The sequence below is a fragment of the Chiroxiphia lanceolata genome, chromosome 3 (assembly GCF_009829145.1).
Source record: "Chiroxiphia lanceolata isolate bChiLan1 chromosome 3, bChiLan1.pri, whole genome shotgun sequence".
Classification (NCBI taxonomy): Eukaryota; Metazoa; Chordata; class Aves; order Passeriformes; family Pipridae; genus Chiroxiphia; species Chiroxiphia lanceolata.
The window spans coordinates 47,715,525-47,734,524 of NC_045639.1; the positions used below are offsets into that span (position 1 = coordinate 47,715,525).

A 19,000-nucleotide genomic window follows, 5' to 3' on the forward strand; every position below is an offset into this window, starting at 1 on the left:
ATCTTGCCCTCTAGTCCTTTCACCATCTTTGCTGCCCTTCTTTAGACACATTGCAATATTTTTATGTCCTTCTTAGACTGGGGAGCCCAAAAATGCGCACAGTACTCAAGGTGAGGCTGCATCAATGCAGTATGGTGGTATAGTGGTACCGCCACTCCTTCCAACTGGTTAGCTATACTGTGCCTAAGGCATCCCAGGATATGGCTGGCTCTTTTTGCCACCAGGGCCCATTGCTGACTCAAATTTTACCATCAACAAGAACCCCCAGATCCCTTTCTGAAGGGCTGCACTCCAAATTCTTGGCCTCTGATCTGTATGCACATCCAGGGTTACAGCACCCCAGGTGCAAAATCTGGCATTCATCCTTGCTGAATTTCTTAAGGTTGGTTATTGTCCAGAACTCATAATCTATTAAGTTCTCTCTGTAAGGCCTCCATACCCTCGAAGGAATTTCGTATCATTAGTAAACTTATTTTGTACGTAGTCAACTCCTATGTCCAGATCATTCATAAAAACACTGAAAAGAACTGGCCCTAAAATTAAGCCCTGAGGAACACCCTAGTGACTGGCCACCAGCCAGATGTCAGTCCATTTTCTCCAACTCTTTGAGCCCAAGCCTTCAGCTCTTCCAAAAACTACCATGGCAGTAACAAGTTGGCTGTTACCTGGGTCGAGTGCCTCGGCCACTCTCACATTTTGTTAGCACATAATTCATCCATTTTCTGGCAAAGCTGATATACTTGTCTCCAATTTTCTGCCTGAATTCTCCAGACATCAGACGAACAACTTCTTTATGGTACTGTAAGAAACTAAAGATTACTTTTCACGTATTAATAAGAACAAAAGTACTGTTTGCAATATCCACTGGAGTATTTGCAGGCTAAAAAAACTCTATAGTACGTTAAGTCACATCCTATTCTTAAAGAAAATTATTTTATGCAAGCAGCTGCTTATTTATAGGAAAAAATAAAATCAAGAAATGTATATGATACAAAATACGTTATAGTGAGGGACAGCACTGAGCCACACTGCATTCTTCTGTGCATGTCAGGCGAGTGTTGATGGTTAATAGTGTACACATCATTGAAGAAACATCCTACATGAATGTTCAGTTCTGTAATGAGAGACTGAACTGCAAAGCAGTGTTTATTTTTAGTTATACTGCAGGTAACATTAGGGGATAGTTATACATGTACATTTTAAAAAATCAAATAAATACTGTTTCTTATAAGACTATCCCTAGAAGTATGTTAAGGTATGATAAAATCTTATTTTTTTACAAAGTGCATAGGAAACAAATAGTGAAATAGTTCACTAAAAGCATCTGAGCATAACACAGTGCTTGCACTCTAAGGCAGGCACTCAAAAGCTATATGCACTGCATTAAGGAACCACCATAAACTTTGAAAGAATGCCTCATAGTACACTATTATGCTATTCTAGGCTGAAAAACTGTGACAAGCCAAGTTACACCACAGAGTGGTGGAGTGACCATCCTTGGAAGTATTCAGAAAATGAGTAAACGTGGCACTGTGCGATATGGTTTAACAGGCATGGTGGCATTCAATCCAAGGTGGGACTTGATGATCTTGGAGGGCTTTTCCAACCTTAATGATTCTGATTTCATCTAAAATGCTGTGAAGAAGCAGAGCCTACAAGACTACACCTGAAATCATCAAGTTCTTAAAAGCTTTTTAGAGTTCCAGGCATTGCTAACTTAACACATTTATCAGATTTAACAGATTCATCTGTTGTTTTCCAATTATTTTCATGTAAGACTTCCGAATCAACCCATATTTTTATGATGTTGACTAGAAATTAGCAAATCTGTGGCCCATGTACATGAAGGACTGGAAGGAGGATCCAGGCAACAACAGACTGGTCAGTCTGAAGGTTATGGAGCAGATCATCTGGAGTGCTATCATGAAACAAGTACAGGACACAACCAGGTGATTAGGCCCAGCCAGCATGGGTTTGTGAAAGGCAGGTCCTACATGACTGACTTGCCCTCCTTCTATGACAAGGTAATCCAGTTACTGGATCAGGGAAAGGCTGTGGATGTCATCTACCTAGATTTTAGCAAAGCCTTTGACATCAGTTTTCCACAGTGCCACATTTTCTCCTGGGGAAACTGGTGGCTCATGGTGTTGACAGGTGCACTGCTCACTGCACAAAAAAATGGCTGGACAGTGGGGCCCAGAGAATGGTGGTGGGTGTTGCTACATTCAATGGGCATCCAGTCACTAGCGATGTCCCCCAGGGCTCAGTTTTGCAGCCAGTCCTGCTTAATATCTTTATCGATGATTTGGACAAAGGGATTGAGTGCATCCTCAGTAAGTTCACAGGCGACACTAACTTTCACAAGAGTGCTGATCTGCTGGAGGGTAGGAAGGCTCTGCAGAGGGATCTGGATAAGCTGGATTGCTGGGCCAAGGCCAACTGTATGAGGTTCAACAAGGCCAAGTGCTGGGTCCTGCCCTTGGGTCACAACAACTCCATGCAGTGCTACAGCCAGGGGAGAGAGCAGCTGGAAAGCTGCTCAGCGAAAAAGGTGGTGGTCAGCAGCCACTGAACGTGAACAGCAGTGTGCCCAGATGGCCAATGGCACCCTGGCATTTGTCAGCAATCATGTGGCCAGCAGGACTAAGGTAGTGATTGTCCCTCTGTACTTGGCTTGGCACTGGTGAGGCTGCACCTTGAATACTGTGCTTAGTTCTGGGCCTCTCACTACAAGGAAGACATTGAGATGCTGGAGCGTGTCCAGAGAAGGGCAATGGAGCTGCTGAAGGGTCTGGAGTACAGGTCTTATGAGAAGTGGCTGAGGGAGCTGGGGTTGCTTAGCTGGAGAAAGGCAGCTCAGTGAAGATCTTACTGCTTTCTACAACTACCTAAAAGGAGGCTGTAGTGAAGTGGGTGTTGGTTGCTTCTCCCAAGTAACAAGCATTAGGAGAAGAGGAAGCAGCCTCAAATTGTGTCAGGTTTAGACTGGATATTAGGAACAACTTCTTCATTGAAAGAGCAGTCAAGCATTAGAACAGGCTGCTCAAGGAAGTGGCTGAGTCCCCATCCCTGGAGGTACTTGAAAGATACGTAGATGTAGACATGGTTTAGTTGTGGACCGGGTAGTGTTGGGTTAATGGTTGAAATTGATTATCTTAAAGGTCTTTTCCAACCTAAATAATTCTCTGGTTCTATTAACTATTTGTATTTCCACAGAGTTATTAATTACCTTATTTGCACCAATGCAAAACCAGAAATTTCAACTGGTTCTTACCAAAACTACTAGACACACATGTCATTAAGTTTTTGTTTCCTTACCTCAAACCCAAAATTATAACCCTGAATCATGGCTTCCCGGTAGTATTGCTGCAAAGTGGCAGATTCTGATTCATCAACTTCAGCATCAAACTCAGATGTGAACATGTGATCAACTCTATCAATGGCACTGCTTATCTTATTGCATAGCTGTAACGCATCATTCTGAGTAACAACAAAAAGGGATGGAGAGCAAACTGTTATTTATATTCTCCAGTTGACTAAGACAAACATGAATCTAACAATTACATTATTTTAAATGAAAATGTACTTTAATGCCACAAGAATTCATTCATGGAAAAATAAACACTTTCCAGCAGTTGCGTTAAGCAAGTCTTATAATTAACTTAAGTACTATAATAAAGTTTGTTTGCTTGCATGAGATTAACTTTAAAAACAAAGACAGCGAAAGGATGAGTGGGAAACCAACAAAAAACCCCCAAATGAAACAAAAACATCCAACCAAAACCAGACAGATGGGAAAGGAGAAAATGAGTTTTACTATCTGTAATGTGACCAAGTCTTTAGTTCTATTTTCACCTTGGCATACGGACACAGATTCTACTGAATGTAGGGACTCCAGGCTGCCACTTCAACCTAACAAATCTTTGCTTTTCTGGGTCCTCCAGAGTACAAACAAACAACCCCCCAAACCCACCAAAGAAAATCCTCATGCAACAGAAACAAACAAACAAACAAAAAAACAAACCCTCATACACAAAATAAAGAGAAACAGAAAACCCAAGCCAAAACCAAGAGAAAATAAACAGACTTTTACATCCCAAAGCAACCATCTTCAAATATGGGAAAAGTTGTTTCTTGCAGATCATTGATTTTGACAGAATTTCTTTTTAACAAAATCATACATTTTCTTTCAATTCAATTGTGCTCTCATACAAAGATGCATTCATTCTGTTGCTATGAATATTTCATCTGCATTATGGACTTGTTTTCCAGTTACCAAGTGCAGAAATGACTACACCAATACAGCTCAAAAACACCAGTCATTTGCAAAAACAGAATGAAAATTGTACAGAAAGTTAAGTCCACAGAGGATTGGCACATACCTTACAACTGCAGACTATGCAATTGAATCTTCTTCCACTTTTTACTTATCAGTGAGCAAAGGCCATCAATTTTGACTAATAATCTTAAATTGCTTACCTTTAGCTGTTGTAGAGCTTTGGCGATGATTGGTTGGCTAGATGTCTGTTCCTGGCGCAGAGTTATGAGCCCTTCAATAGACTGCTGGAAAGCTTTTCTCTGACTCACAAGGTGGGCAGATTGAATGACTACAAGGAGGAGGTTATCAACCTAGAAGAACAAGACACCACTAATTCTTATAAACAAAACTGCCTCTATAAAAACATGTCCCATATCACTAGATTCCAACCAGTTATTTTTAAATTCTAAAATATCAAAGACCTCTCTTGTCACTTATTCACGAAGACATAGAAAAGCTTGATGCTGGCAACTAAACCCAATAAACTTTCATCTTGTGAGCAGAGTTCCATTAGGGCAAATGCCACAGCAAGTTTTCAAGGGGAATATACTCCTATTCACTTCTGGAAAAATTTGGGACACATTGTATTAAATTATCTTTGGATTAGTTATACACAAAATAAGCGGCAGCTAAGTAAAAGTATTTTATTTTCTCAAAGCAGATGGAAGTAACAACCATCACAAAAACAGGTTTTATCCAAGAAATGTGATATACTTCTGGACAAAAGCCCAGTATTGAGCCCAGTATTGAGCAGGGAAAGGCATAGATTTAACACACAATATTTGCTCAAATTTTGAAAATTATCAATATGTAAGAATAGGTTTTGGAAACCAGAGCTCTGATACTGCAGAAGTCTATAAAACCACAGTCCCAGATAGTGCTGCCTTTGCTGTAGCACTGAGTCACATACTAAGCTCTGCTGATTTCAAGCTATAGACAATGTATCTGCAACAAGTCACTCACAAAACAGGACCTACTTCATCCCAATTTTCAATACCTCATCTCCAAATATTTTCATGCTCAAAATTTTTCAAGTGTTGATGGCATTCTTTTATTTGATGAGTATTTTTTAAATAACACCTTACATCTTCTCTAGTTTGCAATCAAAATGTGGGGTTTTTTTTAAACACAGGACACAATCTTTCTGAAAGACTTCTTACTTCCTAACCTTTCAATCCTGGATTTAAAAAAAACTAATGACAGTGCTATACACATATAAACACATACAAAGACAGTGTTTTACATGCACTTAAATATGTCAGAATACCATCTGCAAATCAAATTTCATCTACTGGTGTTTTCATTTTCTGAAAGAAATACTAACTTTGCTAGAAGTCCAATGAACTTCTAAGCACTTAATCAAAGGGTATTATTTATTGTTCAATCTGAACAACAGGCAAACAAGAAGTAACATACTTGCAACATTAAAAACAGCAGTATGTACAGGAGTGATTTTTTCAACTGCCTGTAATTGCTAGAGCCCTCTGAATGCTAAAGGCCATGCACAGTGACATGGAAAGTCACTCTCTTCATGGACAGTAGAGTCCATTTATGGTAGGGATCTACAGAACTGCATGACATACCAAAAGGAAAATTCACTTAGCTTAACATAAGGATGTGAAAATAGGAGGGGCAGGGAGCTGCAGCTGGCTCAGCTGCCAGAGTGCTGCAGAACCGCTGGCAGGGAACGCCTGTTGGCTTGGGATGAAGGAAAGTATGACTGGAAAGATTTCTTCCTGCAGAACTGCTGAACATCCAGTAACTTCCACAGAAACTTAACATTAAATGTCACAATTCATCCAAGATCAAAAGTAACTGGTTTCACACCTCAGCGTGTGGAAAGCACACAAACACAACATGTTCTTGGAGACTGGTGACTTCTTAACAAAAGGTACAGTTTTCAAGTCTTATCCACACTTCTGATACTGAACACCCAACTAAATACTGAAAGTATCTCTTTATTATAAAGTCCAACCCTGAAAAATGCACATTGTAGAGATTAATCCTACCCAGAAATGCTACAATCCCATTAATATTTGCATTTAACACAATTTATAATCAATTCTATCCCTAAATTTAACTTTATTACCTACAAAAGGACACATGCCTCACTTAAATTACTGCAGTTAATCTGACAGGGTAAGCATTCATAGAAGTCTGGAGATCACAAACAGTGGGGAAGAAGACCAAACCCACCTGCATGGTGCGCAGTGTATCAACAGTTTCTACCTGTGGCACTACTTTGACTGGCTGACCCTCCCATGCACTCCAGCTGTCATCTAATTCATGGTCTTTGTCACTGTGCTTGGTCATAAGCAAATAGGCCTCATATGCAAGCTCATCTGAATCCTTGGAGCAATCCTTTCCAGCAGCTGCATTAAGGAGCTGCAAAATCACAGATTTTTCCCCTGCAATACTATCTGGTACAAATACTTGTAAACTCTCGAGTCCAGGAATTTGTATCTGTAGAAAAAAAATTAAAATCTCTCAGTCTCTTCTATGATACATAAAATAGATAAAATAGATATCTTATTTAAGCAACAGTGAGAATTTCTATCCTAAAAAGCTGTACTATATGCACACTAAAACAACACATCCAGCCATTTTTGCACTAAAATTTAAAATGCAATGTAATTTATAATTTATTTTTCAATTCACTAGATCATCAATTTTTAGTGACATCTCTCCTTGTACCTTCAATTGATCCTTCTACATATTTTTCTAAAGGAACCTTGTTACAAAGAAGTCCATTTTCACATATATACTATGTATCTGTGCATACATATGTATAATATATACATACACATTTTAAAAAGTAAATTAGTCAACACTACTTTAAGATTTATGATGCACACATTTTTAAGATTGCAATATTAAAAGAATAAAAATTTTCTTTGGAATCCACACATCTCTCAATGGCTACAAAAGATAAGAGTAAACAAAAATCTGGCTCAAAAAGTATCAGTTGCTCTTTTAGTGTTAATGAAAGCTAGATTAATTAAGTTTACTAAGAGAATTCTCTTTTAATAAAATACTACTGATACTACTGAAAAACTACTTCTGATTATATCTGTCACATTGGTAGCAATACTTTAACCAAGTCAGGCATCAGAAACAGACTGAAAACAGTGAAACAGTCAATACTTTGATATGACATGAGGTAATTGACTCACAGTGAAGTTTAATTCTCTCTTTTCAGATTGTGATGTCATCAAGCTAAGACAAAATATTGAACTTAATATTTCTACTATTAGGTAAACATACTTTAAAACCATTATTACCTACAGGTCAATGCAAAAAACTTGATGGTTGTTACTGAAAGCTAAATTAGATTCCCAAAACTAATGACCATCTGACTGAAAAGATGGTTAAAAATTTAAAACTCCCTACATGATGTTAGAGGGCCAATATTTAAAGTGTTCATCATCAAAATGTGTGTCATTTTGAGTGGTGAAAAAATGGGAGAATTAATACACATAGAGGGATAAATCTTGAGAATCAAATAACCTATCTAGATCATGTAACCCACAGATGTTTCAAACTTGAGATTCAGCATAAGAACAATGACACGATTTTAACTGAAAGGTCTACCAAAATTAATATGGTGTCGTAAAGCTGCCAAGAGTTGATACTTGGGGGAAAATATTTTTTAAAAGTAAATATATACTGATTTCCCTGGTCATTTTCTGATTCTTACACAATTCACAGACCAGGGTCCTGCTGAGCCAGATGTTTCATCCATGTACTTAACAGTGCTTTATGAACTTCTCTCTTATGAACTTGTTGGTCTCCCCTTGAAGAAATTTCTATTCTTAGCAGAAGTTTATATAAATCTAACAAGAATTTTGTCATGCAAAAGTTAGAGCATTATTTCCCAAACAGGAATTACACATATATTAAATGTATGGAAGGATAAAAAAGAACAGCAGATCCAAATACATTTGATCTGCTGAAGCAAATGATTTACTTAAATTCAAACTACAATAAAGACTCACTGACCTAGGAATTTTTAAGGAATTTTGCAACACCACAGATGTGGAAATTTATTGTGCAGTAAATATCAAGCACCAAGGGCTCAACTTACTTTTGCTGTACAACAGTTTTCTAGCAACAGTTATTTTGGAACAGAATATGGTCCATGCATTTCTCATGTCCCTAGTACTCTCAAGGAAGCTTGTTAGAGAAGACCTCCACTATAATATTTTTGCTTTATAGAAGCAAAACACAGGTCCATAGTCTCAGATTACCTACTTAAACATGTCCATTTACTGATGTGTCCATTTACCTTATAAATTTGAAAGCATTTGTTTCATAGCGCTCACTACTTAGTGTTATTACTCCCCCTCTCACAAATGAGTAAGTACTATGAAGGAAAAAGGTTTTTCCTCAGTCACAAAGAGAATATTTGTGAAAACAAGGGATTAAGACATGGATTTCCCAAAACACAGAGTAGCATTCCCACTCACACAAACACAAGTACAGAAAATAATTTGACTACCACAATTCAATATTAAATTCATGACACTTTACATGTTGAGAGATGGCTCATTAAAAAACAGAAATCATGTCAATATCCTTTGATATTTTTGCTTAGCATCCTCACTTCACTTTCATGCCTCTAAACCTTATTACCTATGTGAAATTACCTTCATATACTCTTTTGTTTTCAGTGCATTCAGAAGATCTCGCACAGGGGCTGACAATGCAAACTCTGCTGCTATTTCAAGGTCCTGCAAGTAATGACAAAACAAAAGAATATGCTTTCAGACTAAATTTCTTTAAAGCATGTAAATAAGATGACACCCTGTTAACTTACCTTCCTCAGCATTTTAGCAAAACCAAGAGCTTTGGAGGCTCTTTCTCTAGCTTCATGGAACAGCTCTTTCAGTGCTCGGCTGGTCTCTATAACAGACCTCCTGAAACATTGGCAGAAATGAAGTGACAATGTTTTAATAAATAATATTGCATTTATATAGCCACTAGAAAATAAGAATTATTACATATGTGTTAATAGATAAAGCATAGAGAAGATAAATATTTGCAAGCAGCTGACAAATAACTTGAGCTTGTGCAGGCATATTTTTGATAATAAAAAAATTTAATTTAAATATCATTACATAAACAATCTCTCATCCCCTCAACTAAAGAGAAGGTTACTACGTTTCAAACAAATAAAATGATAGTTCATTACTACTGCACACAAAAATACAGCAATAAAGTCTATGGAGCTTTGCATTTACAAAGTTTGTATTCTAAGAAATAAAATACATTATGTACCTGTCAGAGGTATAGAAACATGAGTAAGTGTTTGTTATTATTAAGCCAAAGGGCTTAATACCTGATTTCATCTGATGCAGTACTGTCATCGGCACTGGCCCAAAATTCATCACAACTGTCTTGTAGTCCAGAATCTAAAAAAATTCCCGTAGATTTCAGCAGCATTCCTGCAATATCACTGTAGCAACAGAAATGGGGGAACTTCAGAGTCTTACTCCGGTAACATGGCACCTTAAACTTCTTCCTACTCTGTCTAATGCAAGAGAGTTGTGTTGCCAAGTCCTCCTACAGAAACAAGCAGCGTCTTGGGGCCCTCAGTTACTTTATGTGCACAGGGCTAGCATGAATGAGGACTTTCCACAGAAGCAGTAATTTCTGTTATAGCCAGAGTCAAGGTCACCTGCACATACTGCATCCTATAGCTACAGTCATTGTAATAATCCATAAATTCACAAAGACTATCAGCTGCTTACTGAGGCCTCAAGAAGTCCAATCTGGGAACCTTGAACAAGTGCTGACTTGAATACCTATCTGGTACAAATCAACACCATAATCAGAGTAATTAAATAAAACCTACCAAAACAGTTTTCCAGCTTGAGCTTCACCTCCTCTTATATAAGGAGTTATTTCTTTGGTGAAATTCCATTCTTCCTCCAACAGATTTTTTAAACTGTGAGATGCTTGAGGTAACTGCTGCAGCATTTGGATCCAGCTTCGCATATAATCAAAGTAAACCTGTACAACAAAAGAGGTAATTTAAACAGAAATTATTATCTAACATGTAACTAAGGAATAGAACTTCTCAAATCAACAAACAATCTCAGCATTACACAATTTTTAGAAGGTATTTCTACAACAATTTTCACTTGCTATGACTGAAAATGAGCTCCATGTTTCCACGCAAAAGATGCAATTTATGGCTTAGGAAATAGAAAGTGCTACTGAAGTATTAAACTCTATGTCTCCACAATACCTTTCTGAAAATATTGACAGTATCACCACCTTGCTTGCTGTACTGCTATTCACCGTTTTATCAGTGAGTATCCACAGTGGCCAGAGTTTCTATATCTGTTATATATATAACAGTCTCTATATCTGTCATTGACTGGATTCCTTCAAAAGGTTTTATCGGAACACATCCTTCTGGATATGGATAAGTGCAATAAACAGTTTTTTGAAATTCTACATTAGACTTGATATCAAGGAACACAAAGTGTAATCTCTCACCTTTATTTAAATATTACTGTTTTAAAAAATCCAGGTAAGTACAATTGTTCTTCAAACATCTGCCCTTCAGGATCATATGGGATGCCAAAAAATTAACTGTAATTTGTTTCAGTTCAGTAATCCATAACATACAGTAATATTTCTCCTTAGAAATGGTTAAGACACTTTCTATTGGTTTCAAGTATTTTCAGACAACACTGTAATAATGCCAAGATTATAGAATCATAGAATGGTTTGGGTTGGAAGAGGCATTAAAGATCATCCAGTTCCAACCCTCCTGCCACGGGCAGGGACACCTTTCAGTAGACCAGGTTGCTCAAAGACCCATCCAGCCTGGTCTTGAACACTTCCAGGGATGGGGTGTCTCCACCTTCTCTGGGCAACCTGTTCCTGTGCATCACCATCCTCACAGTGAAGAATTTCTTCCTAACATCAAATCTAAACCTACCCTCTTTCAGTTTAAAGTCATTACCCATCATCTCATCACTGCCTTCCCTGACAATCACTAGACTCTCCATCTTTCTTGTAGGCCCCTTTTAAGTACTGGAAGGTGCTCCAAGGTCTGCACAGAGCCTTCTCTTCTCCAGGTTGAGTAACCCAAACTCAGCCTGTCCTCACAGTGAAGGTGATCCAGCCCTGCGATAATCTTTACAGCCCTCCTTTGGACCTGTTTGAGCAGGTCCATGTCTCTCATACTGGGAACAAACAAAACAGGTAAGGAATTTCAAAATTAACAAGATGAACCATTTTACTTTCACCTAGCCAGGCAATTTCTGCTATAAATTTATAGAAATTTTAGATGCAGATAAAGGCAGGCATGGGGCATAAGAAAGTTTAGGTAAAACAGTACATTTTCACCACTGAAAAGCACGTAATGGAAAAAATACATGAATGCTCAGCAATAGATGGTTCCAACAGCTCTGCTGACAAAACACTAGTGGTGAGGTACTGAGGTGTATCTTGGGTTGTCTTTTTTGCCCCTCAGAATAATAAGGACAAAGCGCAAAAGACTAAATTACTGTTGCCTTGAATGTGACTGCTTGTTAAACTAAATTTACTAAAATATCTTTCATTTAGTATCTTGCAGAGGCCCAGTGTTTTTCTTGAAAATATTTCTTTTAAATGTACATTTAACTAACTGTAGTAATGAATACACATTAAAAATAAGGTATCAATAATGCATGAATGCAATATCAAGACAGTAAGAGATGATGTTAGTCAAAAAATTGTATTTAATTTTATTCAATGTAAAAATTTTAATAAAAGTTTAGTTTGAACGTATGGAATTTACAGATCTATATACGAACCATTTTACTGTAAATACAGGTTATTTAAAAGTATACTTTACCACAGTTCAGTAAACAAAAATGGGTATTGCTAAAATAATTGCTAAGACAGCCTTGGCTTCTGTTACCTTTACAAGTCCATTAAAACAATAAATAACATATCAAAGTAGAACAACAACAAGAAAAAAAAAAACCAAAGCCAAACTAAACAAAAAAAAACCACAAACAAAAAACTCCCAAAAAACCAAAAACAAACAAAAAAAACCCAAGCCCCAAAAAACTCCGAATAATTACACCTAACTTAATAGATTTCTATTAGCAGTATTCAGATTAATAGACTTACTTGAATTTATTAGCAGTATTCAGATTAATACATTTAATTGGACTCTCCTTTTGAAGCTTACCATTAACATTTTATGTAGGTCCTCTTCAAAAGCATCAATGTTGCAATCAACTTTTTGTAAGTCATCTAACACCTCCCGTAACATAAACTGGTAATATTGCTTCATTAACAGACCACCCTTCAAAACCTCCTTACACTCTCTCACCAGCTGCAAAAGAAAAACAAAAAGACTGCCATCAGTCAAGACATTACTCTTAAATTCTCCCTGGGAACTGAAAGCTTAATTTGTCAGTTCACTTTGTCTAAATAAGTTAGTTTGTCACTACGTGATTTCTACAGCTTTTTGAAATGAATATGGTTGCTCTACATATCTGCAGAAAAGACGTGACTAGTTTTCCAGGATTATTTAATTGCAATTCCATTATGTGCTACATAACTGTAAATGAAAATGGAGGCAGATGTCTCAGACTTTACTCCCTGCACAAGGCCACAGCAAGCAACTTAATGGATAATTAGTTTAGAAAGGGGCAAAAGGGGCTCACAGTCATCATATCACCAGTTTAAATGCAAGCAAGTCAGGAATAATATGTAATGTGTTTTACATATGCTTAGAGACCTGTGAGACATGTTTTACTACAGTAAATTCACTATTAATAGACTGGGCAGATGCCCATAACTCCAAAATCCATACCAGATTTGAAAACAGATCATGGGGTTTTTTGTTGCTTCCCTGGGTAAGACTAACATGAGCAAATGTAGAAGTGGTTGCCTTTGGCCAAACAGCTGTCACCCCTCCCTGAAGGCTAAGTCTTTATTTCAAGAGACATGCACAACCACAAAGAGCAAGGATGCTTTCAAACCTACACGAACAAATGCCTTTCTTTCAGAAGTCCTTCCAGTGTTCAGTGTCTATGGTTCTGAAATCGCTATTAGTCTTCAGGTCTGACAATCCCTAATCTTTTCTGAGCAACAACTTCATTAAATCAAGAGACAGGACAAGAGGTTTGGAGGGTCAGAGGGAATGGAATTGTTGGTTGGATAATATGCTTTTAAAAATCTTCTACAATGGCTATCCTGGCAAAGTAATATATCGATACAGTGGAGTCAATGTATGAGAAATGATAATGGCACAACAGCAAAAAACATGAGAATGCTCTTAGTACAACAAGAGTCTTTGGAATGTTTTACAGTCCAGAAGACATTATGTTTTGCTCCCCAGTGTGCAGAGGAAACAAGGCTAATAGTCTGATCTCTGTGTTTAAAACTTAGCAAGTTAAGTGGAAAAGGAGAAAACAAGTAACTTTTTATAAGGTGGAAATCCAAAGCAACACTTTTATATCCCTAACATGTCATATATTTAAAAATTAATGTGCTTTTTCACTCTTCAGTCAATAACATCCAGTTTACTCTGTGTTAACCTATGGGGATTTTTTTTGCCATTTGATCCAAGTCTATTCCAAAATAAACTCACAAAACTTCATTAAAAATATAGGGTTTTATTTAAATAATACTCTTTTATAGGGACATGCTATTAAATAACAGAATATAGAATTTACAAAAAACCTGTAGTTCTAATTTTAAGTGTCAACTTTTGACACTCATAAGGCAATGGGCAAACAAAAATGTGGTGTATAATGAGCACATGAAAAAATGCACAGCTTAAACTGAAAATATTATCACAATTATTGGTTTGTTTGATGTGTTGCTTTTTGTTTAGGGAGTTCATAGAATAAATTATTTTCTCAAAGCAGGTGGGGCAAGACAAACAATACCTAATTTAATCACCAAACAGAAATAACCCACATGCACATTCACCCATCCAATTCTCAGCAAAAATGTTGAATTTCAGAACTATCTTGAACTCTTCAGGTACCACACTACCACCACATAATGGCAAATTGCCATTAAAAGAGAACAGCTCTCTGATATTACAGCATCATCAGGATTACCAAAGCTAGTGTTGAAAGTGAAATATGGACAAGAGGGCTAAAAAAAGAAGCTAGAGAGAAAGGAGAGGAGAAAAAGCACATTGTAAGAAGCATACAATCTGTGTTAGTTTTCTTTTTCTGTGTATACTTTCAATTGAATATCAGATTTATTTTTCTTAACTATAACTGACTTACTAGTAGTACAAAAATTTAACTTCACCTTGGAAAAGTTGAGTAACAGGAGTAGTATGCTTGATACAATCAAACTGTACTCTTACACATTCCAAATAGTACCAAAGAGCAGGAAACACTTAAAGGTCTCAGTGCCTCAAGTAGGGCCCACTAGGTCAGTCACTACAAAACCAAGACTGTGCTAAGTTCCTTCTGTACAACAAACAATTCAAGGGATTGGGTTTATTCAACCTTGAGAAAAGAATACGCAAAGAGAATCTCATCACGTTTTTCCAATGCCTAGAGGGTAGTTACAGAGTAAATGAGGGTACTCCTTTCATAAGGATGCGTGGTGACCCCACAAAAGGCAACAGGTACAACCTGCTTCAAGGAAATCCTGTCTAAATGCAAGAGCGAAAAAACGTCCATTTTACTGGGAGAAAAATTAAACACTGGAACAGACTGGCTGGAGAAGTACCAGAATCCCTCTCTCACTGCAAGTATTCAGGATCCGACCTAACAAGGACCTGAAATCACAGAATGGGTCAGGTTGGAAGAGACCACACTGGGTCATCTGGTCCCAACTCCCTGCTCAAGCAGGGTCATCCTAGAGCACATTGTGCAAGATTGTGTCCAGATGATTCTTGTATATCCCCAGTGAGGGAGAATCTACAGTCTTTCTGGGTCATTTATTCCAGCGCTTGGTCACCCGCACAGTAAAGATCTTCCTCATATTCAGGGGGAACTTCCTGTGCAGCAGTTTCTGCCCTGTACCTCTTGACACCCTCCCTTCAGACACTTACTGACATAGAATCATAGAATATGCTAAGTTGGAAGGGATCCATCAGGATCATTGAGTCCAACTCCTGACCCTGTGCAAGACACCCCAAGAATCACACCATGTGCCTGAGAGAGTTGTCAAAACACTTCTTGAACTCTGTCAGGCTTGGTGTTGCAACCACTTCCCTGGGGAGCCTGTTCCAGTGACCAACCACTCTCTGGGTGAAAAACTTTTTCCTGTCATCTAACCTAAACCTCCCCTGACTCAGGTTCATGCCATTCCCTTGAATCCTGTCACTGGTCACAAGAGTGTAAAGATTGGCACTTGCCTCTCCGCTTCCCCTTGTGAGGTGTTGAAGACTGCAATGAGGTCTCCACTCAGTCTCCTCTTCTCCAGGATGAACAAAGTGACCTCAGCCACTCCTCATACAGCTTCCCTTCAAGGCCCTTCACCATCTTTGTTGCCCTCCTTTGGACACTTTCTAATAGCTGATTATCTTTCTTATACTGCGGCACCCAAAACTGCCACAGAATTCAAGGTGAGGCCGCACCAGTGCAGAGCAGAGCAGGACAATCCCCTCCCTAGACCGGCTGATGATGCTTTGCCTGATGCCCCTCAGGACACGGTTGGCCCTCCTGGCTGCCAGGGCACTGCTGACTCACATTCAACTTGCCACCGATCAGGACACCCATGTCCCTTTCTGCATCACTGCTTTTCAGCATCTCATTCCCTAGTCTATACACACAACCAGGGTTGCCCTGTCTCAGCTGCAGAATCTGGCACTTGCCCTTGTACACTTCATACAGTTGACGACTGCCCAGTCCTCTAATTTTTCCAGGTCTCTGTGACATCTCTCCAGATGCGGGAGAAAAAAAACGGGTGCCTTGAGGACTGTGAAGCTGAATGCCTCGCTTGCATCAAAAATCAAAATGAAAACAATTAACAATTTGTCTGCTATTAAAGTCTCCTTAAGCTTGTTCGAGATTTTAGAAATTATAGTTCTTCAAGAAACAAACAGATTTATTTATGAAACATCCTCCACAGCTCCTTTGCCTGTTCAGATATATTGCGTGGGACAGCAAGCATTTGCTGAGTTGAATTAGTTTTTTCAATGTCAATAGGAAGGCAGTATACACCACCAAAACAGTCTGTAACAAATGCATTGTTTTCCAGGAAGAAAGTGTAACTTTTACTTAACTGGAAGTCCACAAGGAGCATACAAAATGTTAAGGGCAAAAAAATATCTCTAGTCTCTGGAGGATATATTTTGCTTAAAAACAGAGCATGCTATGCAATATTTTCCTGTTACTATCACTGTTAAGGTTGAAATTGTAGGTTTCAATCAACAGGGGAAGCAAGGGGAAGAGTGGGGTGGAGGGAGAGAGGACAAATTCATTTGGGACCATAGAGTAATACAGCAATTGATTCTGGAGCAGCAAATAACTGGAATGTGAAATCATAATCAGTCCAAGAGCTTATTTAAATGTTTACCCTTAAAGATCATCTGATAAAACCCTGATCTGGTTATGCTTGCCAGGGAGCTGGGTGATCAGACACATCTAGTGTATCCTAGACTACACTTTGAAAAACAGTATTAGTCTAAACAGCCTTCCTTGTACCAGACAGCCACCAGAAAATAAATCCTCATACAGTATTTTCAAACAGTGACATGACTGACAATGTTGGGTCACTACCCACAGCAAATATCAGATATTTATATAATACAATATGCTGGGAAAGATCTTTTTTTGTTTGTTTTTCTTCTTAATTAACTTTCATTATGTGACATCTGCATGTTAGCAGATGTCTTACATTTGCAAGAGAAAAACAATCATATCGAAGACACATATAGAATCATAAATTCAGCCAGGTTGGAAGTGACCTCTGAGATCATCAAATCCAATCCTTGATCCACTACCGCTGCGGTTACTAGACCATGGCTTTGAGTGCCACATCCAGTCTCATCTTAAAAACCTCCAGGGACAGAGAATCCACCACTTCCCTGGGCAGCCCATTACAATGCCTGATTACCCTCTCTGTAAAGAACTTCTTCCTAATATCTAACCTAAACCTCCCCTGGCAGAGCTAAGACCATACCCTCTTGTCTTACTGATAGCTGCCTGGGAGAAAAGACCAACCCCCACCTGGCTACAGCCTCCTCTCAGGGAGTGGTAGAGAGTGATGAGGTCTCCCCTGAGCCTCCTCTTCTCCAGGCTGAACAACCCCAGCTCCCTCAGCCTCTCCTCATGGGACTTGTGCTCAAGTCCCTTCACCAGCCTCGTTGCTCTTCTTTGGACCTGCTCCAGCACCTCAATATCCTTCCTGAACTGAGGGGCCCAGAACCGGACACAGTACTCCAGGTGTGGCCTCACCAGTGCTGAGTACAGGGGAACAATGACTTCCCCAGTCCTGCTTACACTGACAGAGAAACACAAATGGAGGAAGACGTGCTGAAGAAGGATATATAGCTTATAATGCAAATGGAACAAATACCATTTACCTTCGCTGGTTAATAATTTTTTTAATCACCAGTTTTGATCTGGAAGCCTAAATTAGAGAGGTATATATGACCAGTCGTTTACTATGTAAAAAGTAGATCTCCGTATGAAATACAAGACTACTTACAAAAGTTATTACATAATTATGCATTGTGATTTCTTACACTAATCCTCTTTAAACTGACAACTGTATCATAATGAAATGACAAAGTTATTTCCAACACGAAATATATATTAAAAAAACAATTGAAGCAAACCTGTTTAATACTCAAAAGAGATGGTTCCCCAGCAGGTCTTTGTTCCAATCTTAGCTTGAGACATTCATGGATAACATTGAGCAGGACTCGGCAAAGGACCAAGAATGCAGGTTCAAAGGAAGGTAAATCCATGGATTTCAACTCTTCCCATGATACTGCGCTGCATTTTTGCTCGCAACAAGGTGGGAAATTTAGTAACTGCACATAATCTGAACACAACATGGGATCTGGAAACTCTGAAAACTGTAAAAAGAAAGAGGTATCGTGAAAAGCATCCTTAAAATTCTTCTGGATTTTGCATTTGTTTAAAGTAGCATCATAAAAATTTATTTTTAAAAGGTAATACTCTATTAACTGGCAAGTCAACCACAGAAGTTCCACATTTATATTGTTGGGGGTTTCTTAAAGTTGGGTTTTGTGGTGGTTTTTTGTGGGTTTGGTTTTTTTGGGGTTTGGTTTTTTTTTTAAGGATCACCAGTCTGAGGAAAAACAATTCTGACCCTTGGGAGTGAAGAAAATCTCTTACTTAATGTTTCTGTTATGCCTGTATCTAGAGAAACAAGTGTGCACGTGGCTACATCAGGTGAGTAACCTTGTTCCCTTTCAAATGCATAACACATATATTACATAAAACCCCACATTATAATTGAATGCTATATTCAAGAAAATGTCACTAGCTAAACTAAGCCAAAATACTTAAAAAAATAACTTGTGAACTTTGATAGATTTTAAATTGAAGCTGTTTGAAACAGAAAGATTAAATATAAAGAGATTAAGTTGTTTTGTTTTGTTTTTTTAATAACTTCTCATTTAAATGAAAATTACATTCAAAGAAAATGATTTTCTAGTTAGAGAAAATAGCTGAGATTATCTGAAATAAACATCCTAGACATCGGAAGTATCTGGTGATAACA

At 38.1% G+C, this 19,000-nt stretch overlaps 1 protein-coding gene across 4 annotated transcripts in view; it reads right to left on the reverse strand.

Moving 5' to 3' along the window:
- MAP3K4 (mitogen-activated protein kinase kinase kinase 4) overlaps positions 1 to 19,000 on the reverse strand; it is a 67,453-nt gene that overhangs the window by 27,171 nt on the left and 21,282 nt on the right. For all 4 annotated transcript variants that reach the window (XM_032682499.1, XM_032682497.1, XM_032682498.1 and 1 more), the window contains exons 4-13: positions 18,087 to 18,329; positions 12,513 to 12,659; positions 10,173 to 10,330; positions 9,657 to 9,773; positions 9,135 to 9,234; positions 8,965 to 9,048; positions 6,515 to 6,781; positions 4,480 to 4,629; positions 3,319 to 3,480; positions 666 to 799 (exon numbers count right to left, since the gene is read on the reverse strand). In XM_032682499.1, the coding sequence (XP_032538390.1) occupies positions 666 to 799; positions 3,319 to 3,480; positions 4,480 to 4,629; positions 6,515 to 6,781; positions 8,965 to 9,048; positions 9,135 to 9,234; positions 9,657 to 9,773; positions 10,173 to 10,330; positions 12,513 to 12,659; positions 18,087 to 18,329 (1,562 nt within the window). The remainder of the gene's footprint in view (positions 1 to 665; positions 800 to 3,318; positions 3,481 to 4,479; positions 4,630 to 6,514; positions 6,782 to 8,964; positions 9,049 to 9,134; positions 9,235 to 9,656; positions 9,774 to 10,172; positions 10,331 to 12,512; positions 12,660 to 18,086; positions 18,330 to 19,000) is intronic.